At 36.8% G+C, this 27312-nt stretch overlaps 3 protein-coding genes across 3 annotated transcripts; 1 reads left to right on the top strand and 2 right to left on the bottom strand.

Moving 5' to 3' along the window:
* The first annotated feature begins 3252 nt into the window (after positions 1 to 3252).
* Positions 3253 to 15631, top strand: LOC146139956 (uncharacterized). Its single transcript, XM_083391298.1, has 11 exons — positions 3253 to 3406; positions 3483 to 3535; positions 8304 to 8451; positions 8991 to 9157; positions 9493 to 9666; positions 10293 to 10385; positions 11180 to 11315; positions 11394 to 11492; positions 12081 to 12232; positions 13247 to 13366; positions 14647 to 15631. Exons 1-11 carry the CDS (start codon positions 3367 to 3369, stop codon positions 14878 to 14880), a joined length of 1416 nt encoding a protein of 471 aa, XP_083247424.1. The 5' UTR covers positions 3253 to 3366; the 3' UTR covers positions 14881 to 15631.
* A 479-nt stretch (positions 15632 to 16110) lies between these two features.
* LOC146139955 (RNA-binding protein NOB1-like) lies at positions 16111 to 20010 on the bottom strand. Its single transcript, XM_083391851.1, has 2 exons — positions 19974 to 20010; positions 16111 to 17744 (listed from the first exon to the last, which is right to left on the bottom strand). The coding sequence occupies exon 2, from the start codon at positions 17724 to 17726 to the stop codon at positions 16515 to 16517; it is 1212 nt and encodes a 403-aa protein (XP_083247977.1). The 5' UTR covers positions 17727 to 17744; positions 19974 to 20010; the 3' UTR covers positions 16111 to 16514.
* A 5140-nt stretch (positions 20011 to 25150) lies between these two features.
* On the bottom strand, positions 25151 to 27214 carry LOC146139954 (cytokine receptor-like factor 3). The gene has a single exon (XM_083391988.1). The coding sequence runs from the start codon at positions 27142 to 27144 to the stop codon at positions 25726 to 25728; it is 1419 nt and encodes a 472-aa protein (XP_083248114.1). The 5' UTR covers positions 27145 to 27214; the 3' UTR covers positions 25151 to 25725.
* Between the last annotated feature and the right edge of the window lie 98 nt (positions 27215 to 27312).

The following is a 27312-nucleotide window of genomic DNA, read 5'->3' as shown; positions in this document are numbered from 1 at the left end:
AAATACGTTATTTTCCAAAAATAGGAAATCTAACGAGGCACATACTCTTTTGAGATGCATTTGTTTGAGAATCACTGCTATATGATAGGATCATTATCGAGTTATAATTGACAATTTATATTCAAGAAAGCGTCGAGCTCTCTCTATAACTGACCGGGGCGCATTTAGGCTACTATAACCTATTCCTTTTAGCCAATACGAAATCGGTAGTTGCAGCGATCAGCTAAAATGTTTTTGAAAAGGGAAGGTTAGTAGGCTGCGCTCTCGACTTCCTCCAAAATCCAACGGTCGGCCGCTGTTTCGCTGGCGGTCAAGCGCGGCTTTTCTTTTCGGTTGAGAAACAGGTACTTCTCGGCCCGGACCTGATAAAAGTAATATCCGACGGGCGCCGCTTTCATCTCGAAAATGAACCGATTGGGGATTTTAAGGTGCGCGGCAGGTGCCCCATGTCGGCCGAAGGTCTTCAGGCGTAGCCTCGTCGTGTATTTACGAAATCCAATAAACTTCAGGCTGGACTCGCTTGCTGCGGTCGTCGATAAGGCACACTGGTTACCACCCCTTTGCCACAACGTCCAAGTCCTGTCGACGCCGTCCGAGGCAAACATTCCCGAGATCACTCGCTTTCCGTCGTGCCAGATTGCTCTGTTGTTTACGGCGTGACGCAACTCGTGACTACCTGCCACCTCCCAGCATGGCGCTTCGCATTTCTCATGACTTTCTTTCGCGTTGCCATTGCTTTGATTGTTGCCCATTGGTAGTAGGTCGGGTGAAACAGAGCAGGCAGTTAACTGACCGTTTATTTTTGCTTCACAACAAAGGCTTCAATAAACGCAGCCTAATAATGTTGTAAATATCGATAGGCTTATTTCCATGATAAATCGGAAACAGTTACCAGGTAATACTGTTTAAAAGAAAGGCAAATTTGTCCATTACTTTTTGCTCTTTACCTGCCAAAGCATATTATTGGCAAAGTTAAACCAATACAAACAAACTTTTAAGGTTACCCAAGTTTAAGAGCTACTGTTGCATTTGACAAACATGAACTTGAAACGCAAAAAAATCTTTGCAAAACATTTTTTCGCAAAAGCGAAAAGAGATTAAGGGCCGCAATCCTAATCTATGCCAAGCAGCGTCCACCCTTTCACGGCGTCGACGGGGTTCCTTTGTCGTTTAAAGCTGTCAAGTATTGCCTGCTATTCCACAGCGGTTTATCTTTTATTGCTTTATTGCCGCAACATACTTCAGTTGTTTTCACAGTATTACAGATTTATCGCGGTGAATGTAAACCGGTTTAAGGAAACAGATGAACCTCTACATGGTCAAGGGCCAAGGGCATGGTTCATATAAGTGGTTTAACTTTTTTAATTTTTTGTATGGCAGACCTCTTCCAACTTTTAATTGATTTACGCGTCTATACTATGAAAAATGTATAACAAGTTATATATAAAATATAGTTATAGTGAAAAAAAGTATTACAAAAATACTGAACACCACAGTATATTGCACAAAGGAAATTGAACTTATTATACGTTTAGTAAATGCCCCCACCCTCAAATAGCTTCACATACCTCAGGGTCCACGTTAAGCCGATTTGTTTAAAGGGCTACCACTAAATTACCTTGCAAATCTGTATAATAATATACTCCTTTGTAAGTGTTGTTTATTACCGACTAGTATTCATGCCCGTTATGAATTTTGCGATGTTAAAAGGGTTAGCTGCTAGTCTGAACTACACCTACTATGACATTTAATGTATTTTTTTTATCTGATACACGTATAGTAAGCTAAATTTACATTCGAGTATAGTAACCTCAATTTATCTAAATATTCTTAAATGGCAAAGTGTAGCCCGATTAACCAACAAAAAAAAAACTTTAACAGAAGGCGCTTACTATAATTCAATCTCGACTAATTGGAAACAATTATTTTCTTTTTCATTTGCACAGATTTCAATGGTATTCTGTATACTGAATAGCCAAATTGTAGACCTACTTTATTTTTATGAACTTTTGCCACATAGAAACTTCATAGTAAGCGATCGTTTATTGTTTCATTTTAACATACTGTACTATAACGCCTGTTGGCCGTACAGCCATCACAGCTGTAAATGACAGAAGAAGGCTATAGCCAGTTCCAGAAGTGGGCTACTTATTTTCAACAATCTAGTTCATACGTCTGAATACCGAAATGAAACCAAAGTTGTATGGTCTGAATGTTGAAATAAACCTGTGTGACTGCGTTGTTGGTCACAGTTCACCAAGCTAATCGCAGAAGAGATCTCTCCTTCATCGTGTAGTTGTACTTTTCGACGTTCCCTATTATTATCTTGTTATTCTTTCCTTTGTTTATTTGCGCTTCACGTGTTATCCACGCTTCGTTGGTCGTCACGGATTTTCAAATATAAGATACGTCTGTCAAATATACGCCGTGTCAACATTGGGATAGGACTGTCAACTTATCACACGCCGACTTTTTCCAAATAGGCTATGTCCGGAATTTCATAGTCAATATATAGGCACTGGTACAACGTTCAGTTAAAAATGGTTTTCTTTTATGCAGATTGAGACTTGCATTGATGGTGCAATATAGTCGTGTCCCTGCCCACATACCGCGCAAGTAAATTCGAACCTTATAGTTGTTATATGGATAACCTTAAAGCTGTCCAGGATATGTGTTTGGAATTACATAATTTCTTTAAAACATACAAACACATAGTAAAACGAATAGTTTGCGAGAATGGCAAAAAAAAGTTAATTTTTATTATAGAACGTTAAAAAATAAAATACTGTATATAATTTTGGAAGGCAGTGGCCTAGCTCAAATCAGACTCGCGCAGTTGGCGAGTCGAAATAATACGTTGCAACACTCCTGACGTCAAAATTAGTGCAAAGTTTGTAAAATGCTTTTACACTTGATTTAGAAACGTTTGTTTCATAAAGTGCCATCAATGATACTATAATAATAATCATTGGTGCCATGATGCTTGCTGCGTAATTTGATTAACACAAGTTTTTTTGAGCTCATGTAATCGTCCATCTGGCTTACAACAAATTATTTATTTTATCGTGAAATATCGACCATTATAATGGTCTTTTTAGCACAAAATAAATTATTCTGCTGTAAATGCTAAAATTTGTGACATTATTCTTATTATACAGTAACCATAGAACAGTAATTAGTATTATATGTTAGAATGTTGAACCGCGCTGCTACGGATTAGCTACGACTCTCGGAAGAGGCATGTGTGTTAAGTTAGTGAACTGCTTCAAATATAGACAGGCGGTTTGTTTACCAAACTGAAAAAAAACTGTGTCAGTTTTTTAAAACCGATCTGGTTGTGGCGTAGGTGGTAGTTTGATAGCAAAAATGGCGAGCTTGGTTATCAGAAGATGTGCAACGCTATCCGGTAATTAAAAATTGTTGAAAGAGCTGTATGTTTAAATGTATTTAGAAATTGTCAAAAAAACACTATATTTTTGCAGCTTCAACTTTACATGGTGTCAGCTATTCATCAAAACAGTCAATTTTTAACAAGGTTGGTTATTTGATAAGAATTATTTATCTTTAAAGTGAATAATTTAATCTTAACTAAACAAAACTCGGCGCTCTTTCACTGTTGTACGTAAAAATTAATAAAAAAAAAATTTCTTCAAATGCCGCATACCACAACACATATTGTTTGGGTTAGGGTGCGGGTTAGCGTTTGGTTGAGGGTGGGTCAAGTTATTATTAATAATAAACATAATATTACTCAACTCACCCAAACGCTAACCAGCACCCTAACCCAAACAATATGCGTTGTGGTATGCGGTATTATTATTATTTTTTTTTTGCATAACTTTTCACGTACAATAGTGAAAGAGCGCCCAAAACTCAGTATGACTGCATTCTGTGGAGACAGGAGACTGAAACCTATCTGTTTGCATACCTAACTTACCAGTCTGTATTTGTGTGGTAGGTGCAAGCCGGGTTGGAAAGTTTGGCCTGCACTTTCAGCCGCATTAGCACTTTCAGCCGCGGTCACAGCCGCGCATTTTATAGAAAATGTGTTCAGCCGCGCAAATCTAACTCGAGCAAACGCGCAAAACTTCAGTCGCGCAAACTTCTGTATGAAAGCACAAAAAAATTGGCGGGCCGCATACTGAAGTTGCATAACATTTTTTAACGCTAGTCTATAAGACGTATATCATATAATGCACCATATATAATCCCCTGCGAAACGCTAAAAACGCACAGTTCGGCGTTTTGGTCACGCATCAGTGGACAACGGTCACGTGTATAGTGACGTCAAATTAGGCAATATCGAGTAATATTGCATATTAAATGCTACACTATCCAACTTTTTAAATATTTTCCTGCGCACTGCGCCCGCACACCAACCAAAAAGTGTGCAGCGATTCAAGTATTCTATGAACGCTGTAAGTTTAATATAAATTCGCAATTTACAACTTTCGGTAGCCTGATGGTTTATTTTCAGCCGCGCAAGTTCAAGTCGAAATTTTATTTTCAGCCGCGCATTTTTTCAGATGCAAAACATCTCCCCCGCGCAATATCCAAAGTTTCCAATCTGGGGTGCAAGTGCAAACTTGCCTAATTAAGTAAGGAACTGTGTGCCCGGCACGCCCTGGTACCCAACTTCGAAATTCGCACAGCAGTCCACGGTAGGGTTCCTCTCCAGGAATGTTTCAACGGGAAATTTCTGGGATTTCCCGCGAATTAACAATCCCAAATCCTGGAAAATTTTTTTTTAATCCCGGTTATTCTGCAACAAAGCAAAACCTAAAAAATATGGTTGTTTTTGACCGATATAAAGAAAAAAAGGCGCTCTTTCACTATTGTACGCAAAAATGAATAAAAAAAAAATTTTTCTTCAAATGCCGCATACCACAACACATATTGTTTGGGTTAGGGTGCGGGTTAGCGTTTGGTTGAGGGTGGGTCAAGTTATTATTAATAATAAACATAATATTGCTTGACCCACCCTCACCCAAACGCTAACCCGCACCCTAACCCAAACAATATGTGTTGTGGTATGCGGTATTATTATTATTTTTTTTTGCATAACTTTTCACGTACATAAGTGAAAGAGCGCCGAAAAAAATATTACCAACCCTGCTAAAGTCGTTGCCTGAGTTGCTTTATTTGCGCTTACCAGCAGAAAAACTTATAAATTTATTCTACCAAAAAAAATGTGCTTTTTTTAAATAAAAACAAATAAGGGTGCTGACTTTAATACGAGAAGGTCTTTTATAAGATTGCAGAAGCAAGACTACAGAACATAAATTAGCCAAATTAAATGTTTGGAGCTAATATAAACTAATTTTAAACATCATAATGACGTAATTTTAGGTATAATTTTTTCGTCGGGAATCCCGGGAATTTTCATTTTTCAATCCCGTTTCCCGGGAGAACCCTAGTCCACGGATCTTTAAATTGTAATTTAGGATTGTTTATTTATTTGCTCTGCTGTATCCACAGGGGTTCGGACTAGTAATCCTCTCCGAGAATGTTCCGAAAATCCCAGGAAATCTCCCTGGAATATCTCGCAGAAACCCTACGCCAAAATAGGATGTCATATATAGGGATGTTTAAAGTAGAATATCGAATCCTTGGATTCGAAACCCATCTGGATTCAATTCTGCCGTTTATTTCGGGTAATTGGAACCGATATAATTTAATGTTTTACCGCGGATTGTTGCACCTAATTGCACAATTCTTTTGGTAAGTTGGCCTGTTGCCGCGGCGACCAATTTACAGTGCTTGCTTTAAATGTAACCTGGTAGTGCAGTGTCAGCGTTTTTTTGAGCGACCAATTAACGCGTCTCGTGATAACGTTTGTCTAATAATTAAGTGTCAATCAAGCGTTATTGGGCGAGCGACTAACGTGTAATGCCAGGTGCGGAGTTCGCAATTTCCCTAAATGCGTTACGTTGCAAAAGTAACTTTACATTGTAAAACGTGCTGGCCGTCCACAAAATGCGCTATAGGGTTACTTAAGGTCAACTTTAGGCCAATATTCAGGGAGGTTATGCAGTTATGCGCAGTGTAATTGTCAAGAATTCATTTAGTCAATAGTAACTTTGTATTCTTTGCAGTACATTATTTGACTGCATAACAGATCATGTTAGAAAAAAAATAAGCCCTAAGACCCAAACAATGCTTGAAAAATCAGGACCGAATTGCTTAAGACTTCTGTGTGCAGTGTTGCATTGTACTCAAGGCAAATTATAAGTTTTGGCAACAACCTGGACACTTGACATATTGCAGTTTACACAACTGCTTTAAATGACAGTTGTCAAGAATGTTAAACATATGGGAGATGTTTTTTATTATAATGTACACATGTTAAAAAATTGTTTGGGTGATTTATTGCTGTGATTGTGCGCCCTGTAGTGTAAATTAAGATTAATCCCTTCCCCAAACAAAATCTAGGTTAAATAATTTAATAAAGATATACTAGGATTCGCTATTCTGGATTCGTTATTCTAGATTCGAAACCTATTATTCTAGAATACCTTGGGATTCTACTTTGAACATCCCTAGTCATATACGTTACGAACGCTTATTTTTGTTTGTTAATTCACTAGGCCTGCGGTGTAACCCAGTGTTGTAATGACTTAAGTCAATGACTTGACTTCAGTTGTGCAACTGATGACTTGCACTGGGACTTGACTCGTTATTTATTCAAAAAGACTTAACTTGAGTTCAAGTTATTTTACAAATAACTTGACTGAGACTTCATTTTAAAAGGACTTATTTTTAACACTGGCGGTATCCAGCCAAATGATTCTCTGACATGATTTTGGGCCAGCATTCCATGCCAAAGATCTCTGGCGGGAAGGCACTGGAATACAATCGGTCATAGTGGAGTGTTTGACAGTATATAATAGAACGGATCATGAAACCAGAATACATTTTGGGGACAAATATTTAGGAACATTCCTAAACATATCCCCTCAATTCAAATTACAATATTTACCAATAAAAATTAAGGTGGCTTTATATTGTATTGTGTTAGAGGGAACACATCTCCAACTTGAAATTTATTAGGATAAACCCGCTGCATTAGTGTGATTTTTTAATTGATTTCTGTGCGGATACAGCTGTGGGGTCAATGGCCCTTACACATTTGGAAAATCATCCCATATATTGGGAAAATCATTTAATCCAAATAATTGGATATGTATTTGCATGATGCTTTTTTCCATTTTCTTGAATTAAAAATTTAAACACAATTGCAGTGGCACATTTTCAAATTCAACCGGGGACAGAAAGGTTGTTATATGTTTTTGTGACGTCATTTGTAAAATTTTCACACGAAAAGGTATGCTGATTAGCAAGTGTGTAGACAATTGACAACGCTAAGTCCTTAATTTTTTTTCGTAAAATGCCAAGTTGGGTGCAGCTAATGTTCCTTGCTTTTCACAGTCTTCTCAAATATCCAATGCAATGACATGTTTAGAAGGTTTGCCTGTGACTGTCAGGCGCGTTGTAAAGTTGCCATTTTTATGTAATTAAATAATAGTTACCACAAAATTATTCTCAACAAGCATATTCTAAGACCACGTGTTTAGTGTGCAAATGGCACAACTTATTTTACCTCAAACGTAAATCTATTTAAATTATTTTAGTTTAGTATTGCCTGCGACAAAAGACATGCTTGTAATTTAGCATATCTAGCACATGGAACTTAGGTTACTGTACTGCTGATGGTTGAATTCTGATTCTACTAAAATTAATTACACATATTTAATGGTCTTGGTTTAGTTTTTTGACCAAAGTTAAGGATTGCACACTAAGTGGTTGCGTAGCTAGCACCTGACAGGAGTGTCGACAATACACATTACACATGTTTGCTTTGAGTCTTAAGGTAAAGTTTTGTTGGACACTAATTGGCTCTTTCTGATCTTTTTTTTTCTATTTATAACATCAGTAAAATCACAATTTTATGAAAAAAAATTCACCACAATTTCGATTTTTTCGATAGTCAAGTGTTCAATGTAACTATTTAGGCCGGCACCAACCTAAGTCTCCTTACACGCTCCTTGTAATCTTGTATATATAAATCTGACTCCCAATGAGCAAGCGTCTAAAAATACAGTCCGTCCTTAACTCCTTGAACTCAAGAAAGAATCACATTTTTACTCAGTTGATATTGCTTGTTAAGTATATTTAAAGTATACCGTATACACAATAACGAAACATGGCTATTCAAGCGGCTGATATCAAAGTATCAATTTGTTAAACGCCAATGCCTTCTGCTTTGGTGTATATTGATAACTCTAATGTTTGCATATTGGTAGGTAAAATGCCAGTTCTTACCATCGACAATTGCTGCAAAAAGATGGTATGCAAAGGAGACTCACAGCAGGGAGAAAGTACACATGAACATCGGAACCATCGGACATGTTGATCATGGCAAAACCACACTTACAGCTGCTATTACAAAATGTGAGTCAACAAACTATGTAGCATTAAAAATAATGTTAAATGACTATTTTACTCTGTGCAAAGGTAAAGCGCAGAATAGCTTCGTACATTAATGGACTTATTAAATTTTGTTTTTGATTTGGTCACTTTTTTATTTGCACCATGTTTTCACTCACACATAGCTTTAATAAAAACTCACTTTTTTTAATTGAACATGTCATTCTTAAATAAAATAGAAAATTTTGCTAAAACATTGTGATCCTAATTTTTCTGTCTTGGTAAACAAATAAGTGAATGGATATTTCTTGCATTTAATTCATTACCTCTTTAAGATTTTGATAGTGTTAGTCAATAATATTAGTCAATAATATTATTAGAAAACCTTCCCATTTGTATTCACCTAAAGATTTTTATATTTACGTCACACAGGATAACAAGAAACGTTTTAGGACTGCAATTCTAAAAGTAAAAAAATTAGGAAAACCATAGTTTGGTCTGTAACTAAATGATAAACATTTCAATTCGATCATTAACTTAATACTATCAATTTATTCCTTCAGATTTATCTGAGAAGTTTGGAACAAAGTACCTTGCATATGACCAGATAGACCATGCTCCAGAGGAAAGAGCTAGGGGCATCACAATCAATGCATCAGTGGTATCCTATGAAACGGAAAAACGCCATTATGCTCACGTTGATTGTCCTGGTCATCAAGATTACATTAAGGTTGACCTTTTTTATTTTTTTAGGCTGCAAAGCTTAACTGTCACCAGTGTGTATAAGTTTGGTGCCATTTGAAGCAGTTGTTTAAATTGTGATGTAAAACTACACAAAAAAACAAAACAGAAACATAAAAAATATGGAAACATCAGGATGTTGACCAGGCTTAATTTTTGACCCATACAGTAAGTGCATTGCAACACAATGAACTCCAAAAATCCAGCCTGTTTATTAAAACATTGCTGTGTTGTTGTCTTTTAATCCAATTTGGACTCAAATCTAAGGATCCAATATTTTATGAACATCCCTAGTCATTTTATTTCTTTAACTTGTTTTCACAGAACATGATTACCGGAACATCAAAAATGGATGCCGCAATCCTTGTGGTTGCAGCCACCGATGGAACGATGTTGCAGACCCGTGAACATTTGATCCTCGCCAAGCAAATTGGCATCCAAAACCTCGTTGTGTACATGAACAAGACTGATATTGCTGATGAGGAAATGCAAGAATTGGTAAGTGTTTAATCCCAGGTCGCAAGTAACTGGATTTCAACACTGTATTAGTATTTTAAAACCAGTTGTGTCCAATTTTAATCATAAAGTTTGTGCATCGTTATAAGCTGGTTTATGGATTGATTGTCATTAAGCCTTGTTATTAAACTTATTTTTCCTAGAAAGTAGTTCTTAACCTAACTGAACATGTGTCACTAAACATGTTTTGCCTACTTCCTTACCTGATTTAAAAAAAATCATTATGGTAAAGTTTAATAACCCCCCCAAAAATATGAAAATATGAAAATATGAAAATATGAAAATATGAAAATATGAAAATATGAAAATATGAAAATATGAAAATATGAAAATATGAAAATATGAAAATATGAAAATATGAAAATATGAAAATATGAAAATATGAAAATACCTATTTCAGTGCCAGACGCATTTTTTATTATAGATAGATTTATGTTTGCACTTGCATAAATTTTGTTGTCCTATACATAGGAAAAAAAGTTGCTTGTGGCCCCCCTAGAAAAGTGTCTCAGATCACTGGTCGACCACTGTTATACAATCAAATATTATTATATATATATATATTTCTTACATAAAATCTGTTTTTTTAACATTGCGGTTCTGTAAAGGTTGAGATGGAAATCCGAGAGGTTTTGACTCAGTATGGCTTTGATGGGGACAACACTCCGATAGTGGCGGGCTCTGCCCACTGTGCACTCGAAGTAAGTTTTTAACTTACTTTTAACTTTTACAACTATATGTGTTAGTATAGATAAACTGTAGGCCAATGCTCCCCAACGTTTTTTATCAGGTGCAACCCCATTTTATTGTTATTTTTGTCAGACTCGCAGGATAATAATTTGATTTACATTTTGCACTCGCCCACACAGAATAAACTTTGTTATTCTAGGCTAGTAGCAGTGTCGATCCGATATCAATTTAATTTGTACATTACAGCAATGTTTTGCGATCAAGCGTAGAGTTTTCTACTTAATAGTAATTTTCAGAAAATTTTATATTCTAAATCGGACCTAAATAGGTTTTAGGGCAAAAGCAAACTTCAGCCTAATACTCTGAACATTATTGCCATTGCACCTAACGATTTGATTATCTTTACTTACTTTATTATAGTATTGACGTCATTTAGTATCGTATCGGTGGTATTTTACTCAAAATAACGGTTTTTGATAAGTGGCAGACATCCCTGGTCTGGTATGGCTGGCCTCGACTCTTTGGTGTTTAAGCAATATTGAATGTGATTGTGTAGTTGGACTTTTAAGCTATGCGATGCGCTTTTTTCATGGCATTGTGCAAGCATGAATTGTCCACGATTTAAAGAATTAATATGCTTTCAGTCCTTCACTTCTAACGTAATTGTTGCGGAGCAACAAATTGAGTCCGGTATGTCTCACAACATGAACCAATTTGTGCATAAGGCACTCGCCAGTCGAACGAATTGCACTCGCATTGGCAAGCGGTTGAGTGAAAACACAAAACCCTGTCCCTGTCCATTTAGGGCAAAGAACCATCCATTGGAGTGGAGTCAATTGAGAAGCTTGTCGTTGAAATTGATAACATACCACTACCTGAACGCAATCTGGATGTCCCACCTGTTTTACCAATTGAAACAGCCTATAGCATTCCAGGCAGAGGTAAGTGTTTCTTTTCTAATGGGTAAATAAAAATACAAAAATACATTTGGTTAAGTATTAAATGTTCAACATTTTTAGGAACCGTTGTTTCGGGTTGTGTCAGCCAGGGTGTGTTCAAGAAGGGAGATGCTTGCGAAATTATTGGATTCGGAAAAACATTGAAGACCAAGATTGGAGGTAATATATGATGATTTTAGCGACTTTTAAAAATCAAACTTTTTCGTAATAAACGCACAAACATTTCTTCTGGTTTAATAAACTCCTTAACTATGCTTGAATGAAAAAAGTAAGCATGAGATGTTTTCTTGTTAGTCAACGACATGTTATCAACTGTTTATTAAATGTTGTGTTGATTTTACCTTGTTTATTGAGCTTCGATTAGGATTTATTCGTTACTATAGGGCAATTCACGAAAATGGTGAAACAACGATATCAGAGTACCATTTTTACTCAAGTTATATATTCGATAGAAAATTTTCATTATTTGTTGTAAATTGCTTGCCGAAAAACATTTTGTGGGCTAAATGCTATATCTTGCCAAATCTTGCCAATATAGTTAAAATAGAAAGGTGCCCGGATGTTATCGCACATCCCTATAGTGTGAACATATTTCTCCCTGCGAGTCAATGAAGAGGCGGACTTTTTGGAGCCTCTAACTGAGTGTAGGTCGCGTTAACTGACGGTTTGGCGTTAGACTTATCACAAAGCACCAGCATATAGTCTCGAATCCGCTCGCCCAGACAAAGGCGTTATTTGACTTTACAGGTCTTGAGATGTTCCACAAGACGCTGGATCGCGCCGAGGCGGGAGACAACGCCGGTATTCTTGTGAAGGACGTGAAGCGGGTTGACATGAAGCGGGGAATGGTGCTGGTCAAGGCGGGCACCCTCAAGGCGGCAAGAAGTATATTGGGCCAGGTAAGCAGAACGTAAATAGTTGCGAGTTTTTCGTTGCTTATACACAGGCCTTACAGGCACCGTACTTTTTAGTTACATCAAACTAGTATACCGAAAAACCTTGTTTGATTTTTAATAAGTTTTTTGGGAATAGTTAGTCGTTTAATCAATTGTTTTGTGTTATCAATGTTTGTTGTGCGCAATTAGAGGCTAAATTTAGGTAGCAAACTCTTTTACAAATTAGAGTTAAAATACTGGCAACTTGCAAAAATAGTAGATTGTATTTTACCACAAAAATGTTGAGTTTTGGTCCTAACCTTATCGTTCAAATTTAGAAGTTTAAATCCCATTTGTGTTGCGGCTCCCATAGGTGGATTGCGTGGTGACATATACTCTTGTAAATCATTTTAATGCAGTGGACTTAAAAAATGATTACATGTAAGTTCCTCTTCAAAATCTGTATTATATTTTTATAAGGCTTTACCATTCTTTTAGAAATGCATTAGAACTACCGTTTACCAAACAAAACGTTTAAAAGTTTTTTTTTTTAATGGTAAAATCATTTGCAACAATTTGTTGACTAAATAAAATACGTCTATGAAATATCGTATATGCTCTTTGCGAAACAGAGGTGGGCAACCTACCGACCTTTTTTTTCTGCAAAATTAAAGCATTTACCTCAATTTTTCTTATATTTCTGTGCAACAAATATGTGGGTCGGGTGCACGGCCCGCACACATTTTTGTAAGCTTTTACTATTTGAAACCAAAAAGACTCAATTTTTTCGCGCTTTTTACAAAAGCCTTGTCGCAATCTTGAATATAATTCTTTTTCAATTGCATGAAAATCTTGGGTCGGTCCCTGCTGGAATAAATTGCTTAAATTATACCGGCTTTAAGCAACAAAATTGTTGGAAATGTATTACGCTATGCCGATACCTTGCTAAGTTTGGTTGTCCCGCGCCTGGGAACCCCCTGTTGCAGAGAGAGGTGATTTTATTTTAAGTAACCGTTTAACACTCTCTCTTCTCTTCAGTTCTTCATGCTTGCGGAAACGGAGAGTGGTCGTAAGCGACCGATGGCCCACAACTCGGAGTGCATGCTCTTCTTCAAAACGTGGAGTTGCAACTCGCGTCTCCTCTTCGAAGACGGAATGGTAAGCAGTCGTGCTCGTAAACCTCATTTACACAAGTTATTCCTTGGGTGGCTTGTATATCAGGCGTTGAATCGGTGGTTTAAGTCGGAGGTTTTCAGAAACCGTACGTCGCGACGCCCTGTTGCGTCATTTAAATTTTCCCAGGGCGTCGCACAATGATTTCGTTTTGTATGGAGACTTATTTGTGATACTAAATGCTTGCGTAAATTTGATCACCTAACGTACGATTGCTAACTCAATGTTATAAACAAAAGGCGGTAATTGGTGCTGATTTTCAGATACAAACCAAATTATTAAAATTAGTTTAATAAAGCTTGGTACAAAGTTGTTATCTGACATTTTGTCGTTTTATATTCCCTTTGCAGAATACGCAGGAATCCTTCAAATGTGTTAAGTTTTCTTTTCTTTTTGTGTTTAGAAACTCATAAGGCCGACGATAATAATTTTAATTTTCAGACGTTTCGAAATTGCTCGGAAATTCTTCTGTTTTTTTAAACTGCTCTCTGCTTAAGTCACTGTTCTTAAATAACTTGACTTTTTGAAAAATATCTTAGGTTGAAATAAGTATTTTCTTCCCAAGTATTTTTATAAAATTGGGCTATTTATCCAAATTTTTGCACATAAAACAATTTGCTTGCTATAGGTTTCGTTTTTCTTATTTTTTATTAAAGGTTATTGCTCATATTCGTACTAGTTTAAAAATTCTAATAGTTTTAACATTTTATTTTTATGACAAGGACTTGGCGTTGACGTCCTCTAATTATGACTTGACTAGGACTTTGAATTACGCAACTGATGACCTGGACTTGACTCGTTATTTATTAAAAAATACTTGAATTGGACTTCCAAGTTATTTTACAATGGCTTAACTGGGAATGGAGTCTTTTCAAAATGACTTGTTTGCAACACTGTTTTTCGAAAAGAATATCCGGAATAATATGCGGTTGCATTTGATATTAAACTTCAATCCGGACGCGGAAAGAAGGAAGAAAAAATCGGAAAGAAGGAAGAAAATTAGCGCGGAAGAAAAAATCAAGTGATTGTCGCGTAAACGTCCGCACGTGGCGTAAGTGAGGGCAATTTGCCGCAATTTTTTCAGTGGTGACGCAATACAAGGTTTTTGGTTACAGGCGGAAAAGAAATGGTCTTTAGGTCGTCTTTAACCGCCTTCAAAATTTTAGAACCGCCAAAGGCCATGACTATTTCTGTAGCTCTCCTCTCCGACTTGGCCTCGAAAAATATCTTCAGAAGGGACCTAATCCGTATTTTATTCCCCGTAGCCTCTGGTGATGCCGGGCGAGCAGGGCCAAGTCAAGATTCTTATCCGCGTGCCGATGGTCATGATCAAGGGAGACCGCTTCACTCTGCGTGAGGGCGGCAAGACGCTCGGTACCGGGATCGTTACAGAGGTGGAGGAGGCCGGCAAGGCCGATGTGGTCGACATCTTCGAGAAGATGCGCTACGACGCAAAGATGGCGCGCTTCCAGAAGACGAAAACTGTCAAGAAACGATAAACTTTGCCGCGCAACTTTTGTTGTTCCTCTTAGTTTTTTGGCTCGATCACGCCGTTGGTCCCCCGCCCGCTGTTTTTGCCCCTCTTATTTCTGTATGTGCGTTGATCCACGCTTCTTTGTGGTTCGCACACAAGTGTTTTTGTATCAAACGTAAGGCGACCAAAGCTAAAAGCGGGTTTCCTGGTTTAAACCGTTTTGACGACTCTGAAAATGAAATCTATAGGTTCAATAGCAAAGCATGTACTGATACCTAGTCTGTGTATTTGACTTCGTTAAATATATATCTTTCAGAACACATTATAAAAACACCTAACCTAACATTTATTAGTGTGTGATGATGTCAGAATTCAAATGTTTATACATCTAACATGCAAACCTCCTCTCGAACACTAATATTTCAGTGGCCATCGTTCTACCTTAGCCAGTAAGTTATACCTATTTTCTGTAAAAGCCTAAAATTATATTGATGATTATGCCAAAAGTTGGTGATGTATCGAGTTTTGTTGCTGTCATGTGTTCAAATAAATGTTCCAACATTGATCCCGATTTTAGTTTGTTAAGTGAGTAGTATTAACCATTCAGAATTTGTTGAAAACAATCGACAATTTCCTAGCACGAAGAATTAATTTTGATATTAAGTCAAATAAGGTGGAAAATTTTATTTCTTTCCACCAATCTCCAATCATAACCATAAACTGGCCTGCGGGATCCAGTCTTCAATTATTCGTTCCTTAATAGTTTATTCAAAAAGGTTGGTGACCCTTGTTCTAGCTTTACTTTGGCACAACTAACCTTATTAGGCTGACTGATTTCAGTTATAACCCTTCCGAAAGCATCCGGTGTTCCTGCAATATTACGAAAAAGTAAGGATGAATAAAACTAATTTGTCACAGTTGTGACGTGCAGTAATACTGACTGAAACTGTATACCCTCAATATCTTTTGTTCGGTGTATATAGCTTTGTATACAGGATACCGGTTGAACAGCACTGAGTATTGCTTCCCTGTTTGCCAACATAATCCAATGAAAAATTAATTTAAAAATTTTACACGCTTTCAGAAAGTATTCAAGACAATCCATAGGCTAATGTCCATAAACTAAACTTTTTCAAATCTGTATTTTCTGCCCTAATTGAATTAGACTGTTTGCCAATCTAAACTGGATAAACGATATAATTTGACACACTTTTTAAAATATTCAAGTTGCAATTTTCTATGTGACCATAGGCCAACGGCCTGAAAACTTAATAAGTACAATTAGGAATAAATTTTTAGTTGCACATTTGCGCACAAAATAGGCCGTTAACATTACTGCCTGCGTATAACATAAAGTTGTTTCAGCAAACTTACACAGATATAGAACAACATAATGTGAAATAGTGAAAATTAAGAACCCACAGCTTGATGAGATTCTTTTATTTTGTTTAACCACGCAAGGTAATGATTTACTTTAATGACTGGGACTGCGACAGTCTTCCTCAACAACTTTTTCTTATACAAAGTTTAGGCTGACATAGTGATAAACTCATAAATATACTTTTCAACACAGACAACGCCAGGCGTGCCCTGCTTTAAAAATAATAAGAACATTGTAAACACAAGGTTTATGTTATCTGATTTATTAAATTAGAACTTTCACTTGCGCTTCACAAACTTTTTGCCAACAGCATTAGGATTTTTCCGGTTTCTTTGATCTCTGGGGCCTCCCCTAACCCCAAGCCGGAAAGCTTTGCTGTTTACCTCGTTTGTGCTGAAAGGTGAAGAAAAACAATCATAGTCGTCTTTCCAGACATTGGTTTTCTGAAGAGATTTTTTACTAGGCCGATCATGGGGAAAGCGTTGATCCTCACAGATTACTGGATTTTTAGCATGTTTTCCACCTTGGGGTGTTGGCAGAGAGTAGCGCAGACCTCTAGGATTGAGCACTTTTGGATTACGGGAAAAAAACATTTTCATTGTCCCATCTTCTTGAACTTCAACAGGAACACGTTTCAATGTTTTGTTGCCGCATTTTGGACAAAAAACCTTCTCCATGCATTTGGTAATATTAAAACAAGCGTGGCAGCGAAGCACATAGCTCCTCGCAGATTTGATTTGCATCCCATCCACTGAGATTAAATGCAGGTTGGTTTGTATGAGAACATTCTGCATTGCAAAATCAGTTGTCAGACATGCAACCTTAATTTCAACTTCACCTAAATTATCCTTATTATCTTCCATTTTCATTTCCTTGAGTAAATTTGGTGTAATCCAGCCAGAATCATTGTCGTCAGTCTTATCACTGTCTTTATCACATGATTTATCTTCTTCCGATTGAAAACAACTTTCAACAATCTCTGCATTTTCAAGAGTAATGTTTTCAACTCTATGTGGCAATTCATGATCCAAAGCGTCAGCTATGTTTATTTCTACCTCCTCTGCTGGATCTTCAATTTCTTTTTCAGGTTTTGGCATATAAAAACCTAGTAGCTCCTTTTCCTTAACCTGGTTTCCACCTAATTGGATTTTACTTTTGTTTACTAAGTTTTCATTTATATTTTTTTGTCCTTCATATTGACAAGTCAGCTCATAGGTAAGAGCCAATAACTGAATGTCAGTATGTGACAGACTTGCATAGTCACCAGTTAGTTTTGATAGTTCAGTTACTTTTTGAATAGATGTTGGTGATGGAGATTTGAATTTAATCTCATAGGGTAGAGTGGCAAGTCTTTGTTTAGTTGCCTTGTCTCTTATCTCCGAAATGACATCAGGGCAGGTGTAAATGTTGTGACCGAGTTGGTAAAGGTCTGCATTTCTTATAAATGCCCCAGAATCAGCAACAAGGTGATCTACTTTTGTTCTTTCCATTGGGATTTAGACCTATTGCTGAAATAAATAAATAGTAATGTGTATAAAGTAAACGTTCAGGAGGACCACAGAACTTAATATTTAAACAGCTAAAGTAACGTTATGCCTTATTATATTTATTAGTTAAACATGAGAAAATCTAAGAGAAATACACCCGAAGTGATAGCAAAATATAATCTTAAATACTTTCAGATGCCATATATTTGCTTATAATTAATAGATAACATTAGGAATCTACAAACAAATAATAATGATTTTTCATATTGTTAAGTCTAGTTGCAGCAAACAACGAGCTTGTCTTTTGTTTTTATTAGTTGCTTTGTGGGAGTATGCTTAAAAACATTGTGCATTGAATGCACAACTAATGTGCTTTCATTGTGCGCCGGCTACAAATGGATGGCAAATGTAATTATTTGTAATTTCTTGGTTAAAAAGCAATACAACAAATGGATTTTTTAAGTGATCATATATATACTAATTGTAATACTAATAGGTAAAGCATTATTTGTATTTGACATTATTTGACAGCAGGATAGGTATTAAATGTTAGATGTATGGGCAAATTATTTTATGTCAGTGGTTTTCAATCTTGTATCAGTGCTGGCCCCCTACCAAAGGCTCTTCGTGATTCACCAGCAACCACTTTTTTACACCAAATGCTCAAAATTCATAGAATGGTGTAATCCAGATTGGAAACTTTGGATATTGCGCGGGGGAGATGTTTTGCAGCTGAAAAAATGCGCGGCTAAAAATAAAATTTCGACTTGAACTTGCGCGGCTGAAAATAAACCATCAGGCTACCGAAAGTTGTAAATTGCGAAATTATATCAAACTTACAGCGTTCATAGAATACTTTTGCGCAATTTTTGTTTGGTGTGCGGGCGCAGCTAAATATTTAAGCGTTTCACAGGAGATTCTATATGATGCATTATATTATATACGTCTTATAGACTAACGTTAAAAAATGTTATGCAACTTCAGTATGCGGCCGCCAATTTTTTTTGTGCTCGTTAAGTTTCATACAGAAGTTTGCGCGGCTGAAGTTTTGCGCGTTTGCTCAAGTCAGATTTGCTCGGCTGAACACATTTTCTATAAAATGCGCGACTGTGACAGCGGCTGAAAGTGCTACTGCGCGGAGGATAAATCCCCAACGCAGGCCAAAATTTCCAACCTGGGGTGTAATACCTCCCAAAAGTATAAAAGAGAATAATAAGATTTTTTTACAGTTAAATCCTACCCAACTTAGTCAGTTTACATTTTTAGATGTGGTCTGGGTGTAAGTTAGCGTTTGGCTAGGGTTCGGGTGGGTCAAGTAATTATTATTTTTATTCACCCATATATTTATTTCTTTTTTGCAATTTCATTTTTAACAACTCCTTTCGTTACTGTAAAAAGAGTGATATGATTCTAGAACAGCGCCATTTTTTGATGACGCCTTTCAAATCGGCCTTGTGAAAAGGCTAAATAAGCAGGTTTTTCTTTTTAAAACTGCATTGAACCCCATGCTGTGGTGGTGACAACTGGTATATAATGGCATAACATATTTTGGCGCTCTTTCACTATTGTACGTGAAAAGTTATGCAAAAAAAAAATAATAATAATACCGCATACCACAACGCATATTGTTTGGGTTAGGGTGAGGGTGGGTCAAGTAATATTATGTTTATTATTAATAATAACTTGACCCACCCTCAACCAAACGCTAACCCGCACCCTAACCCAAACAATATGTGTTGTGGTATGCGGCATTTTAAGAAAAAAAATTTTTTATTAATTTTTACGTACAATAGTGAAAGAGCGCCCATATTTTTTTATGTTTTTCAACGTTTTAACGCCTACCTCGTTAAGTTTTTGTACCGAAATTTTGCGCAAGGCGACAACTATGAACTATGTTATAACTTTTACTTACGTTAAAACAGGTTTTTAATATTTCATTGAGCAACAGGTAACCACTGCTGGAAAGTATGGCAGATCTCGACGAGATCTCGCGGGTGCACGGCCGAAAAAATCCGGGTGACCGGGTGCAACAAAGGTCAAAAAAGTGCACCTCGGGTGCACATTCTGATTTTCCGATGCACTCTGACTCTGTATTGCATACATTGCGCTGTAAACGTATTCCGCACAAGTGTTTTACATATTTCCGGTGCAGTTGACATTTTTCGGGGTGCACTTTTGAAAGGTTGAAAAAATCTCGCGGGTGCACTTGCCATACTTTTCACAGTGGCACGTAACCAAAACTTTGCTTACCTTAAGGCTTTCCATGATTCTATTGATACTGTATCACGTTTTACAATTTTACTGGATGAGAGAATGGATGTTTTCAATTGAAATATATTGAGGATTTGTGGATAGCAATAAAATAAACTTTTTTAAAGCACTAAAGTATGATCTTTTTTAAAATGTAATTATTTTAAAGCATGGCCTAATTTAATTCACTAATTAGTTGTTAAAAATAAATAGCATCAGTCATCCATTAAAAGTTCTCCCAATTACTGCTATATGCTCCAGTGAACAAAACTGTGCCAAACAAGAAGTGAATAATCCACTCAAATAGATGATCAGAATTTTTCGCAAAGCTCAATTACCACTTATTACGCGTCAGGATATTTTCTTATACACTTTTCGTTAGTATTTATTTAGTCATTTCATTTCAAACCAGTTATAAAAGTAAACCGGAGCTGTCCGGAACGCCGAATTTTTCCAGGTACCCTGTACCGGTAAAAATTGTCTAAATATGTATTATTCTTACCATGACATGTCCCTTTCTACCAGGCTATCTCGCCCTTTCTTTGTTTTAATATATATCTTGGCTGCATTATGACGATTTATGGATGCCTTAAAGTTTATTGGGACTATGAGCACGAGCTAATACTGCGGAGCGAGAAATGGAAAAAAATCCACAACGACGCAGTTTATGGCACGGCGATAATACTCATAATTAGTTAGATTACGTCACTACACATATTTATGCACGACGTCGAACGATAAACTCAGGTTTCGTAAGGTTTTGTCCCGTTATGACGTAACTTGTGACGCCACCCCCGAAAATTTTCAGGCTTTTCGATTAGCAAAATTATTCTTCTTTCACCTCTGTTTAAAACACAATTAGCGACGACCAGTATCTTTGCTATTTTTTAATATAAAAAGAGTATAGACCAGTGGTTCTTAACCGAGGGGGCGCGCCCCCCTAGGGGGCGCCAAGCAATTCTAAGGGGGCGCGAGCTCGACTTTAATATTTTACCTTTTTGTAGTAATTTAAATGGTTTCGTTTGGGTTAGGCATAATTCCTACATACAAACTCTGTTTTTTGCCAACTTTAACATTAAAACTGCAAAAATGAATCTTCTACTTCCCTTTTAGAAAATCCACGGTATCACCGCCCTATTAAATTAACTTATAGATAAACGATAAATACTATCGCCCTTTCGGACTATTTTTCATCCATATTTTATATATGATAACAGGCTATAGCAACAGGGGGAGTCGAACTTTTTTTGCGCGAAACTATTTTGTTTTTGCAATATTGCCGTTGAATTGTGTGTCGTTACATCTTTTGAAACACGATAACGCAATGTTTAATATTTGCGCTTGACCTGTTTTGCGCTCGACATCATACAACTCTTACAAATGTGGAGTCAATGCCCTCGCAACACGTTTGTCAAAATCAGCTCGATAAAATCAATGTGTCGAGCCCGCGCAATTTGTTGTGTGCCCAATGCGAAACGCCTCTTCGGTTGCAGTTTAGCCAATTCGACCAAATAAAACTCAAAATTTTTAAAACTCAAAAAATTCGCGACCAACAGCATCCCTTGTTTTCCCAGTGATATTTAGTCGCAAAATGTTGAAATATTTTCATAGGGGGGCGCAAGCAGACTTGGACAACTAGATAATTCTAGTTTTCTAATTCAATGAATTAGAGCAAAATGCGGCTAATTCTAATTCTAATCTAATTTGTGAGTTGCTTGTGTGCTCTAATTCTAGTTCTAATCTAATTCGGATTTTACCAAAAATCCTACTTTGTCCAACGGCATTTTTAGTCTCTTAGTAAAAACAAAGAATTTGAAATCAAACTCTTTGGTTGAAACGTAATTTTCACGGACTAAAAATTATATGCTATGCTAAAATGCTTAAAAATTAGCACACACATAATTGACATGCATACATTCCTATTAAAATACTTCTCGATTTAAATGTAATTGATTGTGAATATTAAAATGTAATTTTAGTTTAAATTCTAGTTCAAATTCGTTTTTTTAAGAATTCCGTAATTCTAATTCTAATCTAATTTGGAAAAACTGAAATGCTCTAATTTTAATTCTAATCTAATTTTAAAAAGCTAAAATAAATCTAGTTGTCCAAGTCTGGGCGCAAGGCATGAGAAAATTACCAAAGGGGGGCGCGGCTGAAAAAAGGTTAAGAACCACTGGTATAGACTATGCAAGGGCCACCAAGAAAAAAATTGACTATATCTACATGAAATAAAAACTGCTGAGAGCCGTTATAAATTGTCGTCTTAGTTTAAAATTTCATCAAGATTTAGTTTTAAATCGCATTCGACAACAAGCCTACTTAATCTTTAATAAAGAAATATGCTGCGGACCGGATTAATTAACCCTGCGGGCCGTAGTTTGGTGACCCCTGGTATAGACTAACGCTTTCTGAACATCGCGAAATGCCAAAAAATATCACATGATATAAAATGTAAATTGACCGTAAGTGTAGCTTGACGTAGTGCATCAACGTTTGTGTTAAACGAAAAATAGTAGCCTCAGGGGTCGGCAATCTTTCGTACGCAGTGTGCAAGTTTATGAATAATGTCAAAATATGAACAACTCGCGTGCCAAACATTTTTCTACGTTTGGTTTCGCACTCGCAATTAGGGCTGCGGAGTTGTTTAAAAACAACCCGAGCCCGACTCCGGCCAAATATCAGATTTCATCACGTCCCGAGTCCGACTCAGCCTCTGTATTTCACCAATTTACGTAACTAAATTAAGGTGGATATTCCGCAATCCACTCATGGAAAATATGCCACGAGCATATGCTATTCCACCTTAACAATTTACAGTTTGCTGCCTTATCAGTTTCGAAATTTGGTACTGCACATGCCGCACGCGTCGGACTCGGGTAGTTTTACCTGGTCTTACTCGACTCCCGAGTCTGACTCAGCAGCCCTGCTGTGATCTGACATCTAATATACATATCTTTTTTGAAATATATTTCGATGCTTTTAAGCCGATACCTAGAAGTGTTAACTATCAGTTTTGCTTTTTGTTGGTTTTTCAGTCGCACAAAAACGCACGTGCTTATTTTTAATGTAGAACAGTGGTTCTCAACCTTTTTAGCTTACGGCCCGGTAAAATTTTAAAACAATTTTTGCGAACGGTGGACCTTCAAAAATTAAAATCAGAAGTATGCAACTTAAAAGCAAATAACGAAAACTTCTATGTAATCAGAAATTTGCTGCTGTCTATTTGATATCATACGTGTTATACGTGGTTCTATTGAAGTTTTTTCACGTACAACTCGTCTTAAAGTTTAGGATTTAAACGAATTGTAGCCTACTTTTAAATTAAATAGTTGGGCACAACACTTGCAGAATTGTGACGTAAGATGAAGTCTAAAGTAGACCGTTAACTCTATGTTACGTCACAATGCTGCAAATTAAGGAAGTGGCTAAGTTCTAAATTTGATGGACAAGCCGCCTTCAACATCTTGCTGTTTGCAATTGAGATATAAATTTGTAATATATTTGGCGGACCGGCAGGTAAGTTGACGCGTACCGGCGGTTGAGAACCACTGATGTAGAATGCCCTGCTTTAACGTAGTAAACGTTACGACAAATTTGGGGCATTGTGACGTAATACGAACGGTTGGTAAACAACAAGTACGCCAACAAAAAATAATATTAAATACAATACAGTTAAGACACTTATTTGTGACACGAACTGGCAATGTGTGCTACCATTTAGTTAGCGCTAGAATAGGAATGTTAATGATGTGGTAGTGATGTAATGGTTGCAATTTCTTAAGGTGATATAACGTGCGCGTTAAATCAATTGGCGTGCCATGCAAAATCATCTTGCGTGCCACAAGTGGCACGCGTGCCAGGGGTTGCCGACCCCTGGCCTATGTCATGAATTTAAAACAATATTTTCGCATTACACTGTTATGCTATGTTTTTCGAATTATAGGCTACATTCAATTCCACAATTTTGCGTATTAGGCTTCGAATTCTCAAAGCATTTGTTTAGTTCTGATTTAATGTCAAACAATGTTGATAAAACATACTGTATATGGGCTACAATCTCCCGGCCTACCAGATAGTTCTAAATGTAAATAGCCAAATTGTTCGTAGAATGAGATGTGCCTGTTTTCCGTTGTTACTTAGTCCTTAAAATAACCGCTACAGGCTACAAATCGAAAATAGTCTCAAAACACTGTCAAAATTTGTAGCTGTAAAACTAGGGCCGCGAAGTCGGAGCCACGTGAAAACCGACGTACGAGTCCCGCGCAATAGTAAGTTCTAAAACTGTGAGGCGACATATTGTATTACGTCAGGGTACAACAGCATATAGGTGGAATTTCTTCATGTGGACATCTCATATAACTGCTGTAAAGTTTGGTGAAAACAATAATGTTGTATAATAATAGTTTAAGTTTCGTAGGTGTATATTAATAGCGAAGTAACAAATCAATTGAGAAATTGTTGGCACGTCAGAGAACAAGAAGCAGTCTGTTGTGGGCGGGGGCCGATACAAGGAGGTGGGGGCAAAAACACTTTTTTACCTATTTAAAATACGAAAGTCAAACATTTTTGCGAATCTCGATTACGTTTCTAGATGTCTTACCCCATTTTGAACAAATTATTTTAGCCGGAATGCACCGTGCATCTTATCGCACCTCAGGAAATAGAACAAAAATTCATTGCCTTGCAAACAAAACTACCAGATCCACGCCTAATTGTGGGGGCTACAACACTGGAACAAAAAAAAGGAGTCAGGCCAACATTTTTTTGCGAATTTCGACCAAATAAACGCAACCTTTTGTGCGCCTCGCGCCATTGGACACTTGCTTTATAAGGTTATGCTATGACATAATCTGTAACGTCATCCCTGAAAAATTGTCAGGCAACTTATACAATATAAATATAATTTTCTATACACGATTAATTAAGCCTTGATAAATCACTTTAGTGAAATGTCAGTAATATTGTTTTTGCGAAATATTTTAAGTAAAATTTCTCTCTGAGACCTAACTGAATGACTAATGCGCAAAAGCAATATACCAAAAAAACTAATCTATGATTATAACCTTTACAGCTGGATAAAACAAACAGTAATGCACCTATTTTATGTAGGCAAGTCATATTCATAATATAATTTTGTAATAAAATTTTCTGTTATAACAAGCAAAATATTCTTGAGTATGTATTGTCGTTTGGAAGTGCTCAGCATATTTTGTTTGAAGCAAATAAGGCAAATGTGATAGGCAGCACTGATCAAAATACAAACAGTCGGTATTACTAAAACACTTGAGTAACATACAAAAACTGCACATAAATGAAGGCACTCTTTTGATACTGCACTACTATAAAGGCAAGACAGTGGAAAACAAAAATCCAGTGCACTTAGATGAACTTAAAGATTCCACATGCAGCTTTCAAATATAAGTAGGTTATGTTCAGGCTTAAGATAAATGTACAGTAAATTAGACATAAAAATAAGGAAGAAGGTTGAGGAAAAGTTTGTGTTGAGCTCTTGCTTGAAAAATACAAAATCTGTGGAAAAGTTGTAACTATTTTTGTGTATGTATAGTAGCTGTTGAACAGCGAACAGATTTTTTGCGATAATGATCATAAAAAGAGACACCAATGTTCTATATACATAAAATACAATTTACATAGCACAGGGTAAGGTCACATAAAATATTTCCACAGTATACCAAGTTTGTACAAGCTTGCAACAATTTTGAAATAAATTGCGATAGTTGTAAGTGGGTCAAATAAAAGAAACTTTCCATCCAGGAGAAGTAAACATAAGTGCAAAGGCAAGACTTTGAGAGGGGCATGGGCTTGTGGATTTTAAGGGGTGCCAATCGAATACAGCCTCTCTGTCACCTACAGAGAGAGTAACTCTATAGGTGGTTGGCATGGCCGGCTTAGACTTGCGATTATCACCATCTTCCACCTTGTCAATTTTGAAAGTGATAAATAACCCCCTTGAGAAGTTGTTAAACTTAGTTGATCCTAGTGTACCATTTACATACACTCTTCCATCTGCAACTATGCAGAATGTGCCCTCCTTTGTGTGCAAGCCAGTTGCATCAGTGTCTCTTTTTGTGCAAATTCCAATGCAGTCAGTTTTGTTTTTTGTCTTTCCTTCATTTTCAATCTTGAAAGTAACTGGGTAGCCAATCATGTGATCTGAAATTGCGGAATAGATAACTTTTCCAAATCCACTCTTCTTAGATGCTGTTTTGCATTTTTCAGAAATTAGAAATGACTCAGAATCTTTCAAGGCAGCCCATTTAAATCCAGGTATTGTGGTGACTTTTTCTTGAAAGATGCTCCATGGCGTCCACTGTTTTACACTAATTTGAGCATTGTTGTCACCAAAAGTGCAACGGCAGACTCTGAAAGTGTACACTGTATTTGGGGACAAGTTTCGAACTGTGTAGTTCATTTCTGGGCCAATATACTCATCACGGAAAGTACTGACATCTTTTACACTTTTCCCCTTAATTGATTTTTTGCTAACCTTTCCCAGACAACTTTGCAGCTTATATAACACTTTATGTCCAGTTTCCTTCAACTCTGCAATAATATCAGAGTCATTTTCACCCCATACAACGATAATTCCACCTGGTCTAGGATGTAAATCAGTAATCTGAACGGGCGACTGTTTACTAATGATTCCCGCCTCTTTTATAGCACTTAATATATTCTGTGAAATTGTATCATCAAACATAATCGATATACTGGGCACCTCAATAACACTTGGTACTTCAGGTAAGCTATCCAGGGGCAAACTGTCCGACATCGATAAAAATTTAGAAAGTTGTTTTTGGCATCCTTCAGAGTCAATATCCTGCAACAAATTTTCGCCGGCAGTCACAACGGCTGCGGCTTCTTTAATGTCCTCTTCAATAACAGAGTGACAATCTCTTAAAGGATTAATGGCATTTTGTTCAATTTCATTAACCTGGGCGAGCAGTGAACTTGCTCTTGCTTGTATCGATTTTGTTATCTTCTGTTGCAGATCGGCAAAGTGCAGCTCTATTTCTTTTCGTGTAATTTCGGCTGTTGTTTCCACTTGGGAAATGGCGATATCGAGTTGGCGCCGGCGCTCTTCCAACTCACACTTATGTTGCCGAGCGCTATCTACTGTTTCAATTGCACTCTGAACGTTTTCTTCCATTTCATGAAATTATTTGCTCTTATCAATACAAGAACATCGAAATTGTCTTCAACTAGCTTAGAGAGTATTGATCCATGTCATTCTTGGCCGCCCACCCAGAACGGAAGTTGATGATTAGTGTTTATGACGCATTTTATTTATGTATAAAAAAATACTAAAGTAGAGTCA

Source organism: Ascidiella aspersa, chromosome 6, assembly GCF_963924565.1.
Source record: "Ascidiella aspersa chromosome 6, kaAscAspe10.2, whole genome shotgun sequence".
Lineage (NCBI taxonomy): Eukaryota > Metazoa > Chordata > Ascidiacea > Phlebobranchia > Ascidiidae > Ascidiella > Ascidiella aspersa.
The sequence above is the reverse complement of the archived record's forward strand: the minus strand, read 5'-3'. Positions and strand labels throughout refer to the sequence as shown.